This window comes from Capra hircus (genome assembly GCF_001704415.2).
Source record: "Capra hircus breed San Clemente chromosome X unlocalized genomic scaffold, ASM170441v1, whole genome shotgun sequence".
NCBI lineage: Eukaryota > Metazoa > Chordata > Mammalia > Artiodactyla > Bovidae > Capra > Capra hircus.
Window position 1 is genome coordinate 26,579,162 of NW_017189517.1, and position 25,774 is coordinate 26,604,935.

The following is a 25,774-nucleotide window of genomic DNA, read 5'->3' on the forward strand; positions in this document are numbered from 1 at the left end:
GGACCAACCTCTGGACTTATAGTTACATGCTTTGGTTCTGCTGTTTACAGGTGGCTGTGTGACTTTTAATATATTATTTTGACCTCTCTGAGCCTCAATTTTTTGTTAATTTCTTCATCTTTATAATGGTAATACCTACTCACAGAGTTGTTATGATTCATTCAGATAATGAATACAAAAGCATATTTTCAACTAAATGCATGGCAAACATGCATGGCATTATTTTCTACCCACCTCTACCTGTCAGGATGCTTTTGACTTCAAATAACAGAAATTCAACTGAAAGTGTCTTAAACAGTAAGGCAGCCAGTCTGGAGGTTAGGCAGCTCCAGAGTTGGTTAATTCGGCAGCTCAGTTATGTCATCAGAGACACAAAGTCCGTCCATCCTCCTGCTTTGCTGTTCATTATCCGTTGTTCTCTTTAACTTGGTCCCCTCATGGTAGTAAGATGACTGCTACTGTCTTGGTGACTTACTGTCACATGCAGACAGCAGTGTTCAGAGGCAGAAAAGAGGAAGGTCCCTTTAGAATACTCCTGTTTAAGAGTGAAGAAATCTTTCTAGAAGCCTCCCCTATGGCCTCATCCCCAAACAACTGGCCCTCATGTTTTATTGATGGAAACTCTAGCATATGCTTATGCCTAAACCAATCATCAGTGGAAAAGAGTGAACTCGTTTTAATTAGCTTAAACCAATCATGGTCAGTTCAGTTCAGTCTCTCAGTCATGTCCGACTCTTTAAGACCAAATGAACCATAGCACCCCAGGCCTCCCTGTCCCTCACCAACTCCCGGAGTCCACCCAAACCCATGTCCATTGAATCGGTGCTGCCATCCAACCATCTTATCCTCTGTTGTCCCCTTCTCCTCCTGCCCTCAATCTTTCCCAGCATCAGGGTCTTTTCCAATGAGTCAACTCTTCGCATCAGGTGGCCAAAGTATTGGAGTTTCAGCTTCAACATCAGTCCTTCTAGTGAACACCCAGGACTGATCTATAGGATGGACAGGTTGGATCTCCTTGCAGTCCAAGGAACTCTCAAGAGTCTTCTCCAACACCACAGTTCAAAAGCATCAATTCTTTGGTGCTCAGCTTTCTTTATAGTCCGACTCTCACATCCATACATGACTACTGGAAAAACCATAGCCTTGACTAGATGGACCTTTGTTGACAAAGTAATGTCTCTGCTTTTTAATATGGTGTCTAGGTTGGTCATAACTTTCCTTCCAAGGAGTAAGTGTCTTTTAATTTCTTGGCTGCAGTCACCATCTGCAAGGATTTTGGAGCCCAGAAAAATAAAGTCAGCCACTGTTTCCACTCTTTCCCCATCTATTTGCCATGAAGTGATGGAACCGGATGCCATGATCTTAGTTTTCTGAATGTTGAGCTTTAAAGCTAACTTTTTCACTCTCCTCTTTCACTTTCATCAAGAGGCTCTTTAGTTCTTCTTCACTTTCTGCCATAAGGGTGGTGTCATCTGCATATCTGAGGTTAATGATATTTCTCCCCGCAATCTTGATTCCAGCTTGTACTCCATCCAGCCCAGCGTTTCTCATGATATACTCTGCATAGAAGTTAAATAAGCAGGGTGACAATATACAGCCTTGACGTACTCCTTTTCCTATTTGGAACCAGTCTGTTGTTCCATGTCCAGTTCTAACTGTTGCTTCCTGACCTGCATACAGGTTTCTCAAGAGGCAGGTCAGGTGGTCTAGGATTCCCATCTCTTTCAGAATTTTCCATAGTTTATTGTGATCCACACAGTCAAAGGCTTTGGCATAATCAATAAAGCAGAAATAGATGTTTTTCTGGAACTTTCTTCCTTTTTCCATGATCCAGCAGATGTTGGCAATTTGATCTCCAGTTCCTCTGCCTTTTCTAAAACCAGCTTGAACATCTGGAAGTTCACAGTTCACATTTTGCTGAAGCCTGGCTTGGAGAATTTTAAGTATCACTTTACTAGCATGTGAGATGAGTGCAATTGTGCAGTAGTTTGAGCATTCTTTGGCATTGCCTTTCTTTGAGGTTGGAATGAAAACTGACCTTTTCCAGTCCTGTGGCCACTGCTGAGTTTTCCAAATTTGCTGGCATACTGAGTGCAGCACTTTTACAGCATCGTCTTTCAGGAATTGAAATAGCTCAACTGATACTCCATCACCTCCACTAGCTTTGTTCTTAGTGATGCTTCCTAAGGCCCACTTGACTTCACATTCCAGGACGTCTGGCTCTAGGTGAGTGATCACACCATCGTGATTATCTGTGTCATGAAGATCTTTTTTTGTACAGTTCTTCCGTGTATTCTTGCCACCTCTTCTTAATCTCTTCTGCTTCTGTTAGGTCCCTACCATTTCTGTCCTTTATTGAGCCCATGATCATCCCCTGGTATTTGCTCCTACCTCTCCTAAAGGAACAGATGCTAAAAAAAAAAAAAAAAGTGGGAGCTTTGTTAGAGAGGGAAAGATTGCAATAGCACAATGTATTTAGAGATGATCCTAGTTTATTAGGACAAGGAGGTGATGAAGTAGTAAGTAGTAGATTCAACATAAAGAGGAGTTGGGTTTTAGTGGGTCAAGATTTCAGTTAAACATCATACAAAACGAGCAGAAAACAAACAGGGAGGACAGAGAATGAAGCTTTCGTTTTTCTAGTTTTAACATTTGTTTTCATGTCTAAATAGGTATGCAGTGGAACTGACGAAGACCCTGATGATAAAAATGCACCATTTCGACAACGGCCATTTTGCAAATATAAAGGACATACTGCTGATCTTCTTGATCTTTCCTGGTCTAAAGTAAGAAATGCTTATTTGAATTTTGTATTCTGCATAATTTTCTAGGATAAGAACAAACGTTTTATTTGTATGATTATCTCCATCAAGTCTGAATGTCTGTAGCTATTTTGTGGGAGTTACAAATTAATTGAAATTTAAAAAGAGAAATGATAGATTAGGCTAATAAGAAAATGTTTATATTACTTAACAGCTTCTATCTGGATCTGTCTATATACTTATACTTCTTGCTTTTTTTTATAAAGTGATTTTGCAAAATAACTATCCTCAGCAAAATGTGTATGACTTCAAAGATGAAGTCTGACCTAGCCAATCAAGACTGTTTTGGAGCTAGTCTGCTACCTTCATGAAATTATTAATTTAGGTTTAACAATTATATTCTACAAATCTTCATTTTATGGTTTTTTTTTTCCTTAGAGCAAGATTATTTTAGGAGTAGGGGGCTGTTTTGCCACCAATCAAATATCTTAGAAGTTTGCAAAAATTTTAAGAGGTATTTTAAATTTCTTTTAAGAGATCTGAAACATGAAGCCGTTTTTGGAATTTTTGCATTATTCAATATACTTTCTTTGCATTAAAATTTGTCATTAATCAGAATCTAATATATATAAGAATTTGTGGGGGAAAATAATATTTTAAAGCCTTAAATTGAGAAAAGTCATCCAAGTTAGCAAAATACTAGCAAGGATACTGGTAATGCCCATATATTTTAACTATGTCAGGAGAACTTCACGTATTAGAAAGATATCACTGGTATGTATTGGCAAGTCAGATTCCCAGGTGGCTTAGTGATGAAGAATCTGACTGCCAATTCAAGAGATGTGGATTCAGTCCCTGGGTCAGGAAGATCCCCTGGAGAAGAGAATGGCAACCCACTCTAGTATTCTTGCCTGGAAAATCTCATGGACGGAGGAGCCTGGTGGGCTTCCAAAGAGTTGGACATGACTGAGCATGCATACATACTAGCGAGTCAGGCTTCCCTGATCTCCAGCTTTGAGTCACTCCACTTATGAATTGCTGCTCCTATTATATTTGTTTAGATATTATGGGTGTATTTCATAACATCTTTCCCTCTAACCTCCTGGAACAAGCTTGGGCCTCACCTGGTAGTCTAATTCTAAATTGAGCCCCAATTGTACCTTTGTTCCCCCTTCACCATACCCTGTATGAAATCTGTGTTGTCAGAAGATGGAAATTTAAAGTATCCTTAAATCTGATAATCATATTCATCTAGAATAAGTACAAAGCACCTAATTGGGAACCTTGCACTCATTTTACTGTCTTAGAACAAGCCAGTATTTTTTTTGTGAAATGTAAAACTAACTGAAGAAATTAATTCTCCATTGACCACTGTATCAGTCAGGGTTCTCCAGAGTAACAGAACGAAGAGGAAATACATACATCAGGAGGTTTATTTTAAGGAATTGGCTCACATGGTTGCGAGGCCAAGCAAGTTTAAAATCTGTAGGGCAGGCTTTGAAAGCACAGCAGGTGTCATACTGGAGTCTTAAGGCAGAATTTCTTCCCCAGAAAACCTCAGTTTTATTCTTAAGGCCTTCATCTGTCTGTGTGCTCTTTCCTTAAACTTTCTTTTTACTTAACTGTTTATGTACATTTCTAGGTCTTATTGGCAATGAGATTCTAAGCCCCTCAAGAATAGGGGTCTGACTTTCTTTACTGTTGTTTCTTTCAGTATCTAGTACAGTTGATATTTATAGGGGGTTTTCTGTTTGTTGAAAATTTATTTTGTGCCAGGTAGCAAGAATTACCTTGTTAATAATTCTTCTTTTTTTTTTTTTTTAACATTTACCTTGTTAATGCCATGAGGTGGATGCTATTTCATATTGTAGATTAGAAGCCTGGGCCTCTGACCCATCCCAGATCACACAACTAGTTATGGGTAGAACCTAGATCTGAATCTAATTTTTCTGACTCATAAGACCATGCTTATTTCAAGAAAACTATTTAATTTTGTTTAGTTAATAAGTATTTATTGAACAAAAATCTCTTAGCATAATAGAACCAGTCTTAACATGTCGTCAACATCTTCACTTTTAGGGTTGTCTTAGTATTTCTTTTGTATACTTAAACCAATGTACTGTTGGAAGAATAAATTCAGTTTTAATGAACAGTAGACCATAGATTTAGTTTTTATACACTCATTATTAAATATCAGGAAATATAAAGCAAACTGTATATACTCTTCAAAACTTCTGCAACTGAGTGGACCTTGAAAATAAAAAGAATTGTTATTAGATGTTTCAAAAGTTATTGTAAATCTTTCAAAATTCTATTTTTTCTATTATTTTGCTTTTATTTTATATTTTTATTTTTGTTTTTGGGTTTTTAGGTTTTTTCTTTTCACTTTTTTTAACTTGTCAAAGTTATATTTTTAGTTGTAAGCTACATCTTTATTTTAAAATAGGTATACCACATAAAATATACTTTTTTTTACACTGGCCCAGATAGCATATATGTATCAGTACAGTAACATATCTGAATCCATATTTGTGCTTAGTCTTTTTACATTCAAAGATTAAAGAGTCTTTATTACTTTAAGCAAATAACAAAGCATCTCATTTTTCATAAGCACTCTGCACAGTAGTATAGTGGTTAGAGCCTGACCTAGAGCCAGACTACCCGGGTTCAAATTGCAGCTCTGCCACTGACAAGCTGTATAGTCTTAGACAAATTATTTAACCTCTCTACCTCAGTGTTCTCATTTGCAAAAGCAGATAAAAATATACATACCTCATAGGATTGCTGTATAGTGCTGAGAACAATGTTTAGCATATTGTAAGTACTCAGTAAATATCATCATTATTTCAATTTGTTTAGCACTTTTACTCATGCCAAAGAATACTAAGATTTCATTTGAGTTTCCTTGTTCAGCATAGTTTCCTTGTTCAACATAGCTCATAGTTCTTCCCTTAAATAGCTTTGTATTTAGAAATTAAAGAGCTTCTGCCAGCTGGAAGCTTTTGACAAATAGATGTTTGGTTTCTGGTGATGAGCCATTATAATGCCTAAGTCAGTTACACTACCCTCTTCTAGCTTTGAAAATTCTGAGACATTTGACAATTTCTATTCTCTAATTTTCTTGCCTGGGGTGTGACAGGTGCCCAATAACTTTTCATTTCCATGCTGCTTTGGATGATGATCTTTTTGAAGGCATGTTAAGTGACATTTAGGGAACTCATGTAAGTTAAAATTCACTAGTGTTATCAATGTGAAAATAACCAAAGTGATGCTAACTTCCAGTAGGTGCAGACTCCCAACGACTAAGGCACACCCTGGTCCTCTCTTGGCATCTTGCAAATTTCTTTCAATAGAAGTCATAAGATTCATCCTCATTTCAGAATATGTAATGTGAGAAAGTCTTAGAATCAAAGAAATATGATATTTAACTATTTGGGGAAAAAATGGGATTGTCCAAGTGAATTGGATATCTTTTTGTGCTGTCTGATGCTGCATATAACAGTAATAATAATAACAAAACTATTGTACTAAAACTAAAAGTTCACTTTTATGGTGTAAATATTATTTATATGATGGTAAAATAATCAATGTCAATTTCTCCATAGAACTACTTTCTGCTTTCTTCTTCAATGGATAAAACAGTCAGATTATGGCACATTTCCAGAAGAGAATGCCTTTGCTGTTTTCAGCATATAGATTTTGTCACTGCCATAGCTTTCCATCCAAGAGTAAGTGTTTACACGTTTTTTGTTATACTATGAGGAAGGTGAGGGAACCAGGTTTCTCTGGAGGATATCTGGACTACAGGAAAAAAAATTATTAATAGCTGTATAGTTTACAGCAACTTAATTTAATGTTTCATTCTGCTTTAGAAATAAGGAACTAAATATTGTACTAATCTGCATTAGAAGAGCTGGAAATATTATAGTCTAAATATCAATATACTAGTGAGAAGTCATCCCACTAGTGAAAAGTCATCTCAAGTCTTTAATAAAACCTGCAGGGTATAAATAAATAAGATATCCTATTAAAGAGGAGAGAGGTTGGAGATGGTGGAAGACGAAAAGACAGTAGGTAAATAAGAAAGGGAAGCATATAGGCAGGAATAGTTAGTTGTAGGAGAGTCAGGAAGGGAAGAGACAAAGAAAAGGTTGAAAGTGGCAAGAACAAAAATTCATTATAAGATAGACTGAATTCCTGTGTCATGTCTGGAAACATTGTTAATCTTGAGATCTCCTCTTACTCATTTTCAGTGTAGAAAATCCTGTCATATCTTTCCTCCAAAAGGAATTTTGTATGATTACAACTAAAGGAGAAAAGTCTACTGTCATGGACTCCAGACCTATCTGATGCCCTTGTAAGATAGATCCACTAAATGCATAAGGCTAGAGAAGCTTTAGTTCTTTGCAGCTGTAAGGACAAAGGATGTCATGTGTTGGCGCTGCTTTACCAGCTAGGTTGAAATAAGTGGAAGGCTTGAGCTGACCTTCGTTGAATTTCCCTCCCCTATGTTAGTGTATATGATTACATTTCCAGTCATGTCCTCATCTCTATATGTTAATACCCGTTGTCTTTTTAATGCAGACTTTCAATTATATTCACATTTCTTTCTCTCTTTCCTCAGATTAAGAAAGAAGAATGACTTTTGTCTCTCAATATAATTTCCCTCCCTGGGCAGGCTTATAACATAGGCATTAATAAAGTACTTGATTAAGAACTTTTGAAAATTAAAGATGTTTATTCTGTGTTAACACCATATCAGTTTGACCATCAAGCTCTCGAGGCTTCTTTCTGAAAAATACCCCCATCCTGTCACCTAAGGATGCAGCAGAAGAATGGATTTACCCCTGTCAGCAACTGTGAACAAAACCCCCCACATCTATTTTAACTATACTGTATCAGAGTGGAAAGAGGGGTATTAGATGGTGATAGTTATCCATGTAGTACTTTATCATTAAGGTTTCTATTTAGTCAGCAATTTTCCTATACTTTTATTTGGTTTTATTTTAGAAACTGAAAAGCCTTATTTCTAAAACTTCTACTTACTTGGAGAGTTTATGAGAGGGGCTAGGGAAGAATGGAGTGATGTTGACATTTTCCTTGGAAATATGACTCTCAAATAATGTAACCTGGAAGGAAGCAGGGTTATAAAAGAAATAGCAAAATAGAGATACTCACACATATACACATGTGTATATGTGTATATAATAAAATTCTGAATTGTAAGACCAAGATAAAGTATTTTTACTTGTTCAACACTTCTACTGGTATACATTGAGTTGAGCCTACTATACCATATCCGTAAAAATACCTATTCTATGAAGGTTATCCTTGACAGGCTTCAGAAGTAGGTAAGAATAATAATCTTGAGTGGAAAACAAAATCTGTTTCATGTTTTGGCGTCCTAATTATTTTATCTTTAATTCTTATGTTACCAAAAATTAGAGCAACTTTGTGATAGGCCTGGTTTAATTTAGAACAACGTTTCTAAACCTTGACACTAATGGTATTTTGGGTTGGATAATTCTTTTTTGTAGAGAGAGGGAAGGCTGTCTTGTGCATTGTAGTATGTTTAACAGCATTTCTGGTCTCTACCCACTAGATGTCAGTAGCACCCACCCCCTAAATTGTGACAATCAGAAATGTCTCTAGACATTCCTTAAATGTGCTAGCCCTGCTAGGTGTCCCTACCTGACCCCCTGCCAACCCCCCGCAGAAAGGCAGTGATTAAAGATTCAGAACGCGCATTAACAGGGAACTCAGAATTTCTCAAACTTATTTGATCACAGAACACTTCTACATGATATTTACTCCATTGTCTGTTAACATCTATTCTTTGGGAAAAGCAGTTGAAGGATATGATAGAATGATTAGAACCTCATTTCTCAAAAATGAATATTGAGGTTTCTAATTGTTATTTTTAATGAATAAAATAATGCTTACTTTAATACTTTTAAAATAAAATCTTAACATATTTTAACATTTATTCCTAATAGACTTGATGTATTGATTTGTTGATTAGTTTTTCTTCATGTGGTAAAATGAAAGCTTCCTCTTTTGCCACCTTTTTAGGATGACAGGTATTTTCTAAGTGGGTCATTGGATGGAAAGCTCCGCCTTTGGAACATACCTGACAAAAAAGTGGCTTTGTGGAATGAAGTAGATGGTCAAACAAAATTGATCACAGCTGCAAATTTCTGTCAGAATGGCAAATATGCAGTGATTGGAACATATGACGGCAGGTGTATTTTCTATGATACAGAGGTAAATGACTATCTTGTATAAATTACATACTTGAATACTTAGAAGACCCTTCTGTGGTTTGGAATAAGTTGGTGTATCCTCCCTGGGCTTTAACTGCCTTATCTGTAAATTGGGACAAATAATATTAATACCATGTTTGTCTGTGAGTTGGCTCAGGTGATCTTTGAGGTTCTAATTCTGATCTTTTTAAATTGTGGTTTCTTTTTAGCATTTGAAATACCACACACAGATACATGTCCGATCTACCAGAGGGCGCAACAAGGTTGGAAGAAAAATTACTGGCATTGAGCCTTTACCTGGAGAAAACAAGGTACTAAGTATTCAAAACCATCTCTCTCCATACTATATATAGGCTCCTGAAAGTAAGTTCTTCATATCTTGGCTAAGAATATATTTCCTTTCTTATGGAATATTGCTTTTTCTAGTTTTGAGGTATATTCTATATTTGTGTAACACCCTTTTTTGGTTGTACCTTAACACAGATTAAATGGTGTTATTTTTAACTTTTCCTTTGATTTGTTTTTAGATACTGGTAACCTCAAATGACTCCAGAATCAGACTGTATGATCTTAGAGATTTGTCGCTGTCCATGAAGTATAAGGGTTATGTCAACAGCAGCAGCCAGATCAAAGCAAGTTTCAGGTAAATTAGCAATGAGGAATTCCCCATAGAGATCAGAATATTTCTCCCCTACTCCCATTTTTCCATTGATCTATACCTTATGTTTATATGTTTATGTATAGTGGTGTTAGTTACTTTGGGTTTTTACAACTGGTATGTCATATTATCAATCATACAGAACTTACCTTATTCACCTGTTTGGTAGATTTAGAATTGTTCCTCCTCTGCTGATGAAGAAGCAACATCCAGAAAATTAATTTGCCTTAAGTCACACTGGTGGTATCAGAGCCAGGATTAGAAGACTCCCAGCTCCAGAATTTGTGCTTTTGTATTTTCATGTATGCTTTCTAAGGGGAGATTTATCCCACCACCACTCACACTTGGCCTTTTAAGTACAGAAACTAAGCCTTTTGAGACCCTAAGGTACAATGTCCTGTATATACCTTTGCATGTCATTATTATTTGAGCTCTTAATTTAGGGTCTGCAGGCTCTCCTGAAATACCTACCTCTTCTTTCTTTATAGCCCTCTTTATTTCAGTCCTTTTCTTACCAGTTCTCCGTTCTTCTTGAACTACCCAGTAATTACCCAGTAATTTAATTAGTAAAGTATTCAGCTTCTCTCTTTTATCTCTTAAGTAGACATTCCTCCTGAGGGCTTCCCTGGTGGCTCAGTGATATAGGATCTGCCTGCAATGCAGGAGACACAGGTTCCATCCCTGGGTGGGGAAGATCCCCTGGAGAAGGAAATGGCAACCCACTCCAGTGTTCTTGCCTGGTGAAATCCCATGGACCAAAGGAGCCTGGCCTGCCTGGTGTCACAAAGGGTCGTACATGACTTAGAGACAAAGCAGCAACAACAGGCATTCCTTCCAGTGTGGGTTAACCCAGCAGCAGTTACCTAGAACTTTGATGAACGTATGAATGCCAGTGGCCACCCATGCCAACCCTACATGTTCAGGGCCTCTGAAGTGAGGCAAGGAGTCTATTTCAGCAAGTTCTCTTAAATGTTTTCTTAGGTGTTTCAAACTAGGAAGCTCGGTAGAGAGAAACCCCGAAAAAGCCCCACAACTTTGATTCTTTTTCTCTCTTCCCTAAATTTAGCCATGATTTTAATTACCTTGTTAGTGGCTCAGAAGATAAGTATGTTTATATCTGGAGTACTTACCATGACTTAAGCAAGTTTACTTCAGTCAGGAGAGATCGTAATGACTTTTGGGAAGGTATTAAAGGTAAGTAAATGCCCAGTTTGGTGTGTCTTTTAAATAAATAAAGTTAAAATGAAGATATAAGTAAATTTGTATAGGCATTATTTCAGAGAGAGAGTTTGGCAGTTTTAACTGCTTTCAGTTTGTATTGGCTTTGTTTGACTTCTCTATACCAAGGAAGAACTTATACTTGTGTAAAATTTGAGAAGTCATGGAATCTCAGAACTTGTATGTGGTTTTGGGTTTTTTTTTTTTTTAAGAAAATATTTTTGAGTTTTAAATAGTTCTGAGTTACTTCTTATCTGTTCATTTCTAAAGATACTTGTATATAACATACACTATTATATTTTTTGTATATTATACTTTTTATCTTGATGTTTAGAATCAAGCTTATTAGGAATCCTAAAGTTGATTTTTTTTTTTTACAGCACATAATGCAGTTGTTACATCAGCTATCTTTGCTCCAAACCCAAGTTTGATGTTGTCTTTGGATGTGCAATCTGAAAAATCAGAAGGAAATGAAAAAGGTGAAGATGCCGAAGTGTTGGAAACCATGCCCTCTGGTAGGTACCTGTGTTTTATTTGTCCTTCATGCTCTCTGATCAGCCTTTAGTAACTTCATTGATCTATGAGTATTATGAGGTCTTCATGAATATGAAGAATATTTATTTTATACAACATAATGGTTGACAGATATTCATTTCTGAACGTTTTGGTAACATAATTCTTGGAGGTTTTACTTCTCTTAAATTCACCTAGGAATTAAAAATGAAAATTTTGAAAAGTTGTAATTTTTTTATGAATAGTTGTTCTCTTTAGAGAAATGCAAACAAGACATAAATATATACATAATATATCACCTTTCTCTTCTACTACAGTATCATCTCTGTGAGGACACAGATTTTATGTGTTTTATTTATTGTTGTAGTGCCAGTGCCTAGCCCAGTGCTTGCCTGCATATGGTAGATGCTTAATAAAGAATTACTGAATAAGTGAGTTAAACCAAATGAAAGCAATATTCTTTTCTCTTACCACAAATTTATAGCTTCTCATAGATAGCTCTTGGGTTGACCAAAAAGTTTTGAGTTTTTCCCTAACATCTAGTGGAAAAACCTGAATGAAGTTTTTGACTAACCCAATATCTCCAAGCCTGTACTAAGGCTTTAATAATGAATAGTACTTTCACTTATATAAAATGCTCAGATTAGGAAGTAAAAAGAAACCATCAGGTAGTAGTGAGTGCCAATGATATAAAAATGATTTTCCTGTTAATTCTCAAGAACAAGGTAAAGCCATGTGAATTTGGACCAATTCTTAACAAAAACAGTTTGTATTGTTATAATCAATTGCGGAATATTTTAGTAAATGAGTTTTCTCACTTTAGAGACTACACCAGGTCTTGAAGAGTGTTATAAAGTCACAACAATGCATACAGTGTACCAAGAGTGCTTCTAAAATTATTTGAATATTTAAAAGTTCTCAAGCATGTTTATTTAATCTTGGGCAGTTTCCCTTGTGGTATTGTTTGCACTGTACACTGCACTAAATACACTATTTCTTCTGTCTGTGAAGCAAAGTTTTGATACCAAAGACAAGCTTCAGTCTAGCACTTCTTTCATTTACATGCTTTAAAAATAAACCGACTCAGAATTATTACACCTTTCCTAAATGCCTGTTTGGAAATATTTCTTTTCTTTTTTTTCCTCAGAGTCAAATCCTGTTTCTGTCTTCTAAATTAAGTCATTTGGTTGGGTTTTTTCTTTTTTTTGTCCGATGATTCCTTTTTGCACTCTGTACATTTCCCCTACACATTCCACAGAAAATTCTAGCTTTTAAAACTATTTGAGGAAAAATGGAAAGTGCTTTTTTTAAACTTCTCAAAACCACACTGTATTAACATTGTTCAGTTACTACTTTGCTGGGTCCTTTTTAAAGAGGCACAACTTTGGATCATACTCAGATTTGTGTTTGCTGTTTTCTACCTGTGTAGGTATATTCTAAGAATACTCTTCAAACCCAGGGTATGAGATCATAAAGTATATCTGATTGCCTTCCTCTTTATTCCTGACATATTTGGCTATTTAAGCTTCCATTTTCTTCATGTTTAAAATGGTGATTATACCTCATTGATAAGGTTTTGATATGGGCAGAAGACCTAAATGACATTTCTCCAAAGAAGACATACAGATAGCCAACAGGCACGTGAAAAGATGTTCCATATCGCTAATTATTAGAGAAATGCAAATCAAAAGTACAGTACACACACACACACACACACACACACACACACGCTGGAATATTACTCACCCACTAAAAAGAATGAAATAATGCCACTTGCAGCAACATGGATGGACCTAATGATTATATTAAGTGAAGTAAGTCAGACAGACAAAGATAAGTATGATGTCGTTTATATATAAAATCCAAAAAAATAGTACCAATGAACTTACAAAACAGAAACAGACTCACAGACATAGAAAACAAACTTACAGTTACCAAAAAGGAAGAGGAGAGGGAGAAATTATGAGTATGGGATTAACAGATGCACACTACCATATATAAAATAGATACATAACAAGGATTTACTATATAGCACAGAGAACTGTATTCAATATCTTATAACAACCTATAATGGAAAAAATATATATGTACATATATGTGCGTGCATGCTCAGTCATTTCAGTTGTGTCCGACTCTGTGCGACCCTATGGACTGCAGCCTGCCAGGCTTCTCTGTCCATGGGGTTTTCTGGGCAAGAATACTGGTGTAGGTTGCCATACCTCCTTACAGGGGATCTTCCCAACCCAGGGGGCAAACCCATGTCTCTTACGTCTACCTGCATTGGCAAGCGGGTCTTGTACCACTAGCGCCACGTGGGAAGCTCATGTAAATATTTATGTACCTCCAAGTATATGCATGTCTCAATCACTTTTCTGTACAGCTGAAACTAACACAATATTGTAAATCAACTATACTTCAATATTTAAAAAGATACAGCTGAAAACTAAAAAAAGAAACAAGGTTGTGATAAAAATTAAAGATAAGACATGCCTCTAGCAAAATGCCTGGTGTATAGTAGATATTATCATCTTCATTATATAGTATCTTATAAAGCATTTTTATATTTATATATATATGATGATTTCTTTTATTCTCCAGCCTCTGTGATATCTGTCAGTTGTTTGCTGTTGCTTCTTGATGGTACTTTGAGATAAACGAAAAGTGTATTAGGAATAGTCAAAGGCTTAGCATATGTTTTTAGCAAATCTAAGTGAAACCATTTTGTCTAACTCATCCTGTACACAACTTTCCATTTAAAGTTTGGATTATCTGCTTCCTTACAAATCAGCACTTCTTAAGTCTACAGTGTTTGCCTGTGCATAATCGTTAACACTGAATTGTGTTTGTTAAATGTTTTTACCAGCAAACATAAGAGGTAAGCATTTTTGCCATTCAGCATAGCTACATAGTTCTTCAGTATGGACTGGAAAGGCAAAAGGTGTTGTCAGCATTCACAGAGCATCTGCCTGCAATGCAGGAGACCCAGGTTCAATCCCTGGGTCAGGAAGATTCCCCCGGAGGAAGGCACAGCAACCCATTCCAGTGTTCTTCTTGCCTGGAGAATCCCATGGACAGAGAAGCCTGGTGAGCTGTAGTCCATCAGGTCACAAAGAGTCGGACACAACTAAGTGACTGACACACACACACGCACTCTTGCCATGAAATGAAGAATTAGACAATTTAGAGGCCTTGGCTGCCTGAGAGTAAATCCAGGCATCCAGGCCCCACTGCTGCTACTGCTGCTAAGTTGCGTCAGTCGTGTCCGACTCTATGCAGCCCCATAGACGGCAGCCCACCAGGCTCCCCCGTCCCTGGGATTCTCCAGGCAAGAACACTGGGGTGGGTTGCCATTTCCTTCTCCAATGCATGAAAGTGAAAAGTGAAAGTGAAGTTGCTCAGTCATGTCCGACTCTTAGCGACCCCATGGACTGCAGCCTACCAGGCTCCTCCGTCCATGGGATTTTCCAGGCAAGAGTACTGGAGTGATCCACGCCCCAAGGGACCATAATCTCCCTATGCCAGGAAAAGAGCAGCTAAGACAAGGTAAAGTGGAATTGAGCCTCAGAGAGGAGAGATACAGGAGGATGAAAGGATTATGGAGCAAGCCAGGAAATAGACTGAGAAGGCGGGGAGAGGTTCTTCCCACCCCAGAGGTGGAGGGTCATGGGCATGTGACAAGCTTGTGGCAGCAGGCTTCATATTCCTTTTAAAAACTTTTTTTTTTTAATGCTTTTAAGGTATTATGAAGACAGACAACACAGAAGTTCTTCTCTCTGCTGACTTCACTGGAGCAATCAAAGTGTTTATTAACAAAAGGAAAAATGTATCTTAATTTTAAATGACATTTAAAATAAACATATCAGTAAGTTTCTGTATGTACCAGGACTGAAAAAAATCATAGTGTTTCAGGTTAACATCCTTTTTTTTTAATTTTTATTGGAAGTTGTTCAAATATAATATATTTTTTGAGAGGCAATGTTAATGATCTAGTAAACCCTGGACTGATAGACTAGAAAGGAATGTAGCTAGAATAACATTGCCAAACATTAGGCTTTACATTTTGTTACGTTTGTGTTTTTGTTATATAATTGTGAACATGCACAGGTTTCTGCATGAAAATATATTAATGTATTAATCACATGTGTGTGCCTTTTGGTTACATGCACTAAATCTAACAGAGTTAAATTATTTCAGTGGCTCTTTTGGCCTCTTATTGAGGAGGAGTGTCTTGTTTCTAGCTTAAATAATTTCTTTTGCACAAAATTTCATTTTTAAGAGAAGTGGTATCTTTTGACTGAGTTATTGTTTTAAAAATGTTATATAGGTTTTCAATAGGTCAACAACCATGTGTAAATGGTTTTTATACATTTCTCAATTTGGGGATGATTTTTTTGTGTGTGTGGTCTAAAATGTGGACTTAAGATTCTTTTCTTTGTATGTGTATATATAATTTTTTTTGCCACACTGGAGCACAATGTTTCTATGTAAAGAATTCTTTTCATTCTTTATCCATGAGCACCAGGCTTTGCTCACTTAAAAAAAAATTAAGCCGCATTAAGGAGTGAGTCTTCTTTTTTACAATAATGTAAAAATGAACTGTTTACATTTTTTTAAAGCATTGTAGTTTTAAAAATTAAGCTGTTTTGTTTTGTGTTGTTAAATTTGGAAGCCTTTGTAAATATTGATATAATGTACCAATGAAATAACATCTGGGGTTGATGGAACCCTGATAATGTTGTTGATGGTTAGCATATGTTTCTGAAAATTAAATATGTATTATTAAAAGTTGGTGGCCAAAAGTTGTTAAACATGTGACATTATTTTCCAATGACTTCAGTAACTTGAGAAAATAAAAGTCTTGTTTTATAATTTGATTTTTAGCAAGCAGAGATCACGTTTTGGACCCCAAAATTATAATGCATAAGCTACATACCTTTAAGAAAAATAGTTTTTAATTCTAGTTCTAAAGTGAACACTGCTAGCAGTTCATCTCTATGCTTATACGTTCTTTACTGCAGTTGTTTTCAGTATATAAGTGAGAAGCTGAGGAGCTATGATCATATCCTTATTAATCAGCATAGTCTTGAGTGTCCTGGATTTTCTAGTTCATTCCGTGTTGTTTACCTTGGTTTTATTGATATGCTGCTTTCTTCCTCTTGCCGGTGACATGCCTTCTCCTTTCTCTCCTCCCACCTCCCTCACTATCCCCCGCCTCTCTCTGCTCACTTTCCTGTACTGTGCCTCACAGATCAAGTTGTTATGCCATTGGCTTTCTAACCAGTCTCTTTCTTAGTCTCAAGGTCTGGATGGCTGTGGAATTGGTCTAGTGTCTCAGAGAACTCAGTGTCTTCAACTTTCCGAGGCTGCGTGGCTTTCACTGACTTCTGCCTGATGCCTTGTATCTTGCTGCGGTGCTGGATGTTTCAACTGCATATAATCGGGGTGTTGCCATATGAATATTTCCTGATGGGTTTTATGTAGTTTCTTGAACAAAAAGGCAAAGGCAAAATAGTTGGGATGCAAGCTTAAGAGAACAATACCAATACTTATAAATTTAGTTTTTAAAATGTTGGTTTATCATTATATAAATATACTGCAAAGTTACAAGTCAGAAAGTGAGTTTGAAAAGGTAACATCAAGATGTATGTAAAGAAAAATTGAACAGTATTTTCCCCTAAAATGAACTGTATTAGAAACTCACTATATTAAGTGGTGTGGTATTATAGGAAGGAGCACAGATTCTAGAATTAGATAAACTTAGATTTGGTTTCCTCTGTTAGCACCTTCCTTGGGCATGTTATTTTATATTAATTTCCATGTCCTTATCTGTAATATGAGAATATCTCAGTGAAATTGTAAGGATTTAGTGAAAATCATGTATATGTAAAACTTGGTACCTAGTTAATACTCAATAGACATACATTTCTCAATCCCTCAGTACACTTCTAGACAAAAAAGAAACAAAAAGGGAGGAGAGGATATAGAAGCACTTTTCAGATACTGATATTTCATGGATGAATAGTATTTTAAGGATTGACATAGGGCACCAGCCCTTTTTTGTCAACTCAACACTTTAAAAAACTTCCACCATTTTTTGTTGTTTAGTTGATGTCATGTCTGACCTATGACCCAGTGGAATGTAACTCACCAGGCTCCTCTGTCCATGAAATTTTCCAGGCAAGAATACTCAGTGGGTTGCCATTTCCTTCTCCAGTGGATCTTCCCTACCCAGGGATCGAACCTGCATCTCCTGCTTGGCAGGTGGATTCTTTACCACCGAGCCACCATCATAAAAGAGAGAACATTTTAATACTTAAAAAAAGGTCAAGCATAATCTTATCTTAGGGCAACAAACAGTCTATTAAAGTGAATAAACCTAGCTTTTGAAAAAAGTAACCATATTTTCTTATTTTCCCTTTCTCTGGTAAAAATTTCATCACAGAGTTAGTGTGGCTGCCTAAATAAGTTTAAAGCCACATTTCATTAAAAACTCTTTGGAGAGCCATAACAAGTCTTCCTTTGCCTTCATCTTGTTTACATTAACTGGAATTAAAATATGAATGACTCAATGTAATTTAGCATGCCATTTTCTCTGGTCTTTCACATTATATAGCTAAGCAGTTGCTTTCTATTCTTTGAAATACATGTATAACATTAATATATCCATTCCCCAAATTCCAATTTCAGATTTTCAGACCCGGCTCTCCTTACTGATATGAAAAAATCAAATTTTCGGAATTTTTTAAGTCTTTATTATGAGGATTCAGGATAAAAATATGTTTGGGTTTTAATATTTCCCTGTAAGTTTTCAAAAGAAAATCATGACCAGTTTCACTAGTTTCTAGCTTCCCACCTTACTTCTGTATTAGCATATGTTTATTGAACATCTGTGTACAGACCATTGCTGGACTAGAGAAGAATAAGACAGCATCCATGTGCCAGAAGAGCTCACAGTCTGATGGAGAAGGTGGCCATAGAAACAAGCAAGAGACTTGGAACTGTCTTGTGGCTGTAGCCCTAGGAATGCCCCTTCTCATCCTATTCCCAATCTCTGGCTTGTTTTGTTTTGTTTTGTTTTGTTTTGTTTTACTTCCTAGTAACTCATGACAGCCACTTGACTTTCAGGCCAGTCTTTGTTCATCTAATATTACAAGTAGCAAACATAACATGAGTAAAAGACCTTATGAGTAAGCCAGAGGTAAGGCAGAAAAAAATGAAGTACCTAACCAAGGCAACATTTTCACTGGTCTCTGGCCCCCCTCCTCCCAGCCTAAAATCGTTGTCTATTTCCCCCAAAATTCTACCTGTCTTCTATTTCAAACTAACTCCTGATTATCAGACTCCTCCCCGCAACTGCTGTCCTGTTCCCTTCAGTTCTGAAGCTTGGTCCATTCTATTTTCTTTTGTTCACTAAATGTAAGTCATCTAGTCTTGGGGAGCCCAGGTTCCCCCCGTTAACCACAACCACATGACTGCTGTAGATCCATGCACATGAAATACATTCAGGTTGATACAGCAGGGCCAGTGCAAAGGGTGGTGTGGAGAAGAGGGGAGGGATCCACTGCAGATTCCCCAACAAATCAAATGTCATCATGTAGATTACAGGTTATCTAGGCTGGCCCAAGCAGATCGAGCTGGCTTGTATGTCCAGCTACTCTGCACTACATTTTTTAAATTTTATTTTGGAATAACTAGATTTACAGAAAAGTTCCAAAGGAAATATGGCGTTCCCATGTACTTATTACCCAGTTTCCCTTAATGTTAGTATCTTACATTACCATGGTACATTCATCAAAACTAAAATCTACACTGCTGCATTACTGTTAAGTAAACTCCCAACTTTATTCATATTGCACCAGTTTTTCACTAGTGTCCTTTTTCAGTTCCAAGATACAGTCCAGAATACCTTTCATTTAGGCATATAGTGCTTCCCTAATTTAAATAAACTTTATTTTAGAATAGTTTTATATTTTTCAGAAAAGTTTGCTTAGTTCACATATCCCCTGCACCAACTTCCCCTGTGGTTAGCATCTGACATTACAGTGGCACATTTTTCATATTAAGGAAGCAACACTGGTACATTACTATTAACTCTATGCTTTACTTGGATTTCACTGCTGCTGCTGCTGCTAAGTCACTTCAGCCGTGTCCGACTCTGTGCGACTCCATAGACGGCCTCCTACCAGGCTCTTCTGTCCCTGGGGTTTTCCAGGCAAGAACGCTGGAGTGGGTTGCCATTGCCTTCTCCAATGCATGAAAGTGGAAAGTGAAAGTGAAGTCGCTCAGTCATGTCCGACTCTTAGCGACCCCATGGACTGCAGCCTACCAGGCTCCTCCGTCCATGGGATTTTCCAAGAAAGAGTACTGGAGTGGGGTGCCATTGCCTTCTCCATGGATTTCACTAGTTTTTACCTAATGTCCTTTTTCTGTTCAGGAATCCCATCCAGGATGTGACATTACATGTGGTCGTCAGGTCTCTTTTGGCTCTTCTTAGCCATGATATTCTCTCATGCTTCCCATGCTTTTGATGACTTCAGTTTTGAGGAGTACTGATTAAGTATTTTGTTCAATGTTCCTCAGTTGGGTTTGTCTGATATTTTTCTCATGATTCAATAGGCTATAGCCTCTAGGGAGGAAGCTCACAGATGTGGATTGTTCCTTCATTGCATCGCATCAAGCATATATAGTACCAGCATGACTTATCACTTGGCTGAGGAGTGTTTGTCAGGTTTCTCTACTACAAAGTTACTTTTTTCTCACTTTTCATAAATCGGTTCTTTGGAAGTGAATCACTAAGCACGGCCCAAACTCATGGGGTAGGGAAGAGTTAAGGCCCACCTCCTTGAGAAGCAAGCATCTGTATAACTTAATTTGGAATTGCTTAGTATAGGAGATAGGTCTCTTCTCCCTTATTTTTTTATTCAACCATTTGTATCAGCTTGGACTTACAGGTAGTTATTTTATACTTTGAATTGTAGTCCAACACTGCATTATTTTGTCTTTCAACTTGTTCTTTCAAGTTGGCTTCTATGTCCCTTTGACTTTTTTTTTTTTGAGCACTTCTTTCTTTATGTCACTGTTAACATGCTCCAGGTTCATTTCATACGTTTCCAGTTCTGTAATCAACCACTTATCCAGGTTCCTTTTATTAGAGACTGGTATTAAAAATGAAGATCTGGGTGATAGATGTGCTCATTGCTACTGGGGCATTGTTTCTCTCAGGCCATCTCAGCTGACAGAGCAAGGAAATATATGCATGCATACAAATCTCTGTTTATATCCACATCTATAAAATTTTCTATGTATCTCAATATTAAATTGGATTTGAATCTTTGCTGATGTCTCTGAGTGATCCATTAGTGCATAGATTATTCTAGTTTCCTCCTCTTGCTTATGAATAACCTCTTTCTCCAACAGTGAGCCACCTGGTTCCCACCATTTACTATCCATTTACTTATTTGTTCAATCACAACATAACATGTTCAGCAGTTTCAGAACTGCTAACCCATATCCCCAGGAGAAACACCTTTACCAATTAGAATACAGTTTTTACATAAAGTCCTTTGTCTTTTATGTCATATCTGGTCACAACACCATTTTTCAAAGTTACTTAGATCAGTGCCTTTTTTTCTCTACTCACATCACCTTTTAAAATTAGATTCGTCTATATTATCTGTTCCTCTATTAAGATTTGATGATATAGATAGCCATACTTATTTAGTAAATAAACAATGGCATTCTTTTGTAGACAACTTCCTGCCTTGCTTTCAGATGCTTAGCATTATCCTAAAGCAACTTTACAGTCTGTCCTGTTGCTCCACTGGAGTTGCACTCATTCAGCAAACGTCCAGTGCTTAATCTGTGTCAGGACCTTAATCTGTGTCTAATATGCTTTGGATCTCAGAAATTCATGAAGGTGTTACAATTATGATTTCAGTAATTTTATTGCATATTTTCTGAGTTCCTACTCTGAGTTACTGTAAAGAATAAAAAATAATAAGGTATGGCCTTTTCCTTCAAAGGTCACAATCAGAGCACTCTTCATTAATATGATAGAAACCTTTTTCCACTATTGGTGGTTTAGTCACTAAGTCATGTCCAACTCTTTGCGACCCCATAGACTGTAGCTCATGGACAGGCTCCTCTGTCCATGGGGTTTCCAGGCAAGAATACTGGAGTGGGTTGTCATTTCCTTCTCCAGGAGATCTTCCACAGCCAGGGATGGAACCTGGGTCTCCTGCATTGCAGGCGGATTCTTTACCAACTGAGCCACCAGGGAAGCCCTGCGTTAATAAAGCCTCTTCAGATTAGCTGCTGCTGCTGTTAAGTTGCTTCAGTCTTGTCTGACTCTGTGCGACCCCATCCCTGAGATTCTCCAGGGAAGAACACTGGAGTGGGTTGCCATTTCTTTCTCCAATGCATGAATGTGAAAAGTGAAAGTGAAGTCGCTCAGTCGTGTCCGACTCTTAGCAACCCCATGGACTGCAGCCCACCAGGCTCCTCCATCCATGGGATTTTCCAGGCAAGAGTACTGGAGTGGGGTGCCATTGCCTTCTCTGCTTCAGATTAGCAGTAGAGCATAAATAACGGCAGATCTGTTGCACATTTTTCAACTTCGAATTTTGTGGGAAACCTAAATCTTAGGAGGATTTAACAAAAAGTTATAGAGAAACCATGACTTAAGGATTATTTCCATGTAAAATACTACCCTCGAAGAAGTATTTGTGGGGGCAGAGTTGAGTTATATATGTTGATTGCTGGCAGGGACTAGTAGCAAGGCTTAGGTAGAAGAAAGGCTTCAGTAGCTACATACCTTATCTATAAACTGACACATTCATAAATCCTTTCTAATTTAAAATATTTATTTTACTTTAATACTTACACATTGTAGAAAACATGACATACCAAAAAGTTTAAGAAATAATCACCCGTAATACTGTAAGTCAGAGATAACAGATATTAACATTTTAGAATATGTAGCTTTATTTTTATGCCTGTATATTTTTAAGGGCTTATATAATTATACAAGATAATTTGAATACTAGTCATACTACACATCATGGGCAGTTTCCATATTTTTTCATGGTGCATAAATAAATGTTCTATCATATGGATCAAATGTTGATCATATCTATCTAGTAACTATCAATGTAAGCAATGTATGGATACTGAGGGTGTACCTGTCTGTATTACTATGAATAATAGTAGAAGATGTAGAGGCAAATATCTTCATCAGAATTTCTAATTATTGACTTAAGATGATAAATCCTTAAAATAGAAGTATAAAGCATGAACTTCTAAGGATAAGCAGTATCATAGATTGTAAAAATCTTCTGCAAAGGAATTGGGAGCCTGGGTTTGTAGCCTTGGTTCTAGTGGCCTTGTCACTTCAGGAAAGCTAAGGAATTCTCTGAGAGCCTAACAAAATAGGATATTTAGATTAAGATTCCTTCTAACTCTGGTGGTCCATGTGCCTGGTCAGCATTCCTTCAGAGGCAGTATAGCTAAGAATTCTCTCACTTGTTTCCTCAGCAGATAGCTAACCTGTGATATGCAAGGCAATCACAGTTTATGTCACCTGCAAAGTCATAGCCATGTGAAGTCTGTTGAAGTCAACTCAGGGAGCTCATTTCTAGAGATGGAATTCCTGGTTGTGGAATTGACTAGTAGGAGAAAGGAGGGTGGGTAACAGAGTTGGCTCACCTTGCCCTACCTGTCTACAAGGCCAGTCACCACATCCAGGTATATCAACTCCTCTGCCTTTAGTTTACTTCCTTTAGTATGCTGCTGCTAAGTCGCTTTAGTCGTGTCCAACTCTGTGCGAACCCATAGACGGCAGCCCACCAGGCTCTGCCGTCCCTGGGATTCTCCAAGCAAGAGCACTGGAGTGGGTTGCCATTGCCTTCTCCAGTGCATGAAAGTGAAGTCGCTCAGTCGTGTCCAACTCTTAGCGACCCCATGGACTACAGCCTACCAGACTCCTCCGTCCATGGGATTTTCCAGTCAAGAGCACTGAAGTGGGTTGCCATATAGCTTCATTTGTTTGGGTCTTGAAGGTTTTTTACCCTGGGAAGGAATAATTAGTTAAGGTGATATCAATTAATTTTCCTTATCACTTGGCATTAACTAATAGTTGCAAATAAAGAAAAACAGGGCTCTGGAAAATGTTGGAAGGTACCAGGAAGGAAGAAAGGGAAACATATGCGAGATAAGAAGACTCCAAAACAAACTATGGGCCTCACGTTTTTGTCTAAGGTATTCCAAGCTACATCACTGTTAGAGGCCATACCAAGGTTACTTACTTCTGGAATATGGAATGTTGTGTTGTGTTAAATCAGTTCAGTCATGTCTGACTCTTTGCAACTCTATGGACTGTAACCCATCAGGCTCCTCTGTCCATGGGATTTTCCAGGCAAGAACGCTGGAGTGGATTGCCATGCCATCCTCCAAGGGATCTTCCCGACCCAGGGATCAAACCCGCATCTCTTAGGTCTCCTGCATTGGCAGGTGGGTTCTTTACCACTAGCGCCCCGGAGAAGCCCCATATGGAATGTAGGACCACATTTATGACAACAAATTGATGGCTCACAGCCCAATACCAACAATAACCAAAACTACCAGAAGGGGGCACTAGTGGTCCCAAGTCAGAGCATCCCTGAGAGCTTCACTGCAGTAAATTCAACTGCTCCGAGAGCTGGCTGTGTTATAGGGCAACTAGGAACCTCAATAAAGCCAAGCCCATCACCTCTCTCACCCAACTGCCAGGACAGGTGTGGCTTTGTGTTGTTAATGTCTTTATGTTCATGCTGGCATTAGAACTTCTGACCTGTGGCACCAGAATGGCACAGTCTGACTGAGTTCTACACCTAGAATTTCTAATTACAACTGATCATGCCCCAAATCAGTGTATTAAGAAGCATTTTCCCTAATGTTTTCCCTCCAAATATATCCATCAGCTGAATCAGTAAATACTGTCTCCTCTAGCTGATATTCAACATTTAAAATACTGCAGTGCTGAAAAAAAAAATATTGCAGCGCTGGGGCTTCCCTGGTGGTACAGTGGTTATGAATCTGCCTTGCAATGCAAGGGCACAGTTTCCATCCCTGGTCCGGGAAGATCCCACACACCATGGAGCAACTAAGCCCGAGCACCACAACTACTGAGCCAACATGCTGCAACTGCAGAAACCCACGTGCCTAGAGCCTGTGCTCCACAACAAGGGAAGCCCCCACAATAAGAAAGCCATGTGTTGCAATGAAGAGTAGCCCCTGTTCACTGCAGCTAGAGAAAGCCTGCATGCAGCAACAAAGACCCACCACAGCCAAAAAATTAAATAAACATTAAGAAATAAAATATTGCAGTACATACTATTCATTATCTGGATAAGAAGACCAAAAGCATAACTTAAAATTGCTAGGAGAACAAAAGGCCTTAGATTTTTCACTGTCCCTAGCTGGGAAGAGTGAGGAGGAATATTGGAGCAGATGGCAGTAATTTTCCTCTCCTGGGACCAGACCAAACAGGGAACCAAAAAGCAAGAAGGAACCATATCAATATGCTGAACCCCCAAAGAAATTTCACATGTATTTTAGTGAACTGCAAAACTAACCTAAGTTAGCTACAGAACAAAGTGTTTGCTAAAGCACAGCAAACCAGAACTAACCTGCTTTCTTAAAAAGCTGAGTATTATAATAATGATCAAAGAGAACTTAAATCGAATCTTGTTTTTGGTAATTCACAATCTATAATCAGGAGTGTCTTCCAAAAGATGAGTTTGGGATGAGGTAAAAAACAAAGATCTTCATGAAGTTCTGTATGTGGTAAGAGCAAATCCCTAAGTATGAGGTGGGGGGAGTGCAGACAGACTGCAGAAGCACCAAAGGCTGCAACAGATCCCGATGGCAATGGGAGTGGAGTGTGGTAGAAAGTCTGAAAACCTCCAGGAACCAAGTTGTAACAGATACACAAGAAAATGATTCCACTTCATGGTCGATTATTATGAACTGACCCTTAGAATGTATATGAAAATTGATCACAGGGCCTTACAAGTATGAGATGCTCAACAAATGTCCAACTTGAGTTATCCGCTGTGAAAAAGACTACAGTAATAGAAGAGAGATTGAAAATTATGTGTGACTTCACTGGCTCTATTTTTACCTTGACATGGGCATTTGCTAAATCAAAGGAATAATCCATTAGAGACTGGATTTGATCAGTCAAGCTTTTGTGCATCCCCATTAGGGAAAGGGTTTATTTTCATCTTATAAATGTAAACAATTACATGAAAGCATTTTGCTCTCAAGCATTAATGTCGAGAACAGAACATTTTGTTTCTCCTTTTTCAAGGCCTTCTCCCTTC

At 37.6% G+C, this 25,774-nt stretch overlaps 1 protein-coding gene across 1 annotated transcript in view; it reads left to right on the plus strand.

The window, feature by feature from the left end:
• Window positions 1-16,288, plus strand: part of WDR44 (WD repeat domain 44) — an 88,594-nt gene extending 72,306 nt beyond the window's left edge. Inside the window, exons 13-20 of the mRNA XM_005700267.3 lie at window positions 2,673-2,786; window positions 6,368-6,490; window positions 8,835-9,026; window positions 9,235-9,336; window positions 9,553-9,668; window positions 10,750-10,877; window positions 11,282-11,416; window positions 15,152-16,288. Of these exons, the coding sequence (XP_005700324.1) occupies window positions 2,673-2,786; window positions 6,368-6,490; window positions 8,835-9,026; window positions 9,235-9,336; window positions 9,553-9,668; window positions 10,750-10,877; window positions 11,282-11,416; window positions 15,152-15,246 (1,005 nt within the window). The 3' untranslated portion in view covers window positions 15,247-16,288. The remainder of the gene's footprint in view (window positions 1-2,672; window positions 2,787-6,367; window positions 6,491-8,834; window positions 9,027-9,234; window positions 9,337-9,552; window positions 9,669-10,749; window positions 10,878-11,281; window positions 11,417-15,151) is intronic.
• The last annotated feature ends 9,486 nt before the right edge of the window (window positions 16,289-25,774 follow it).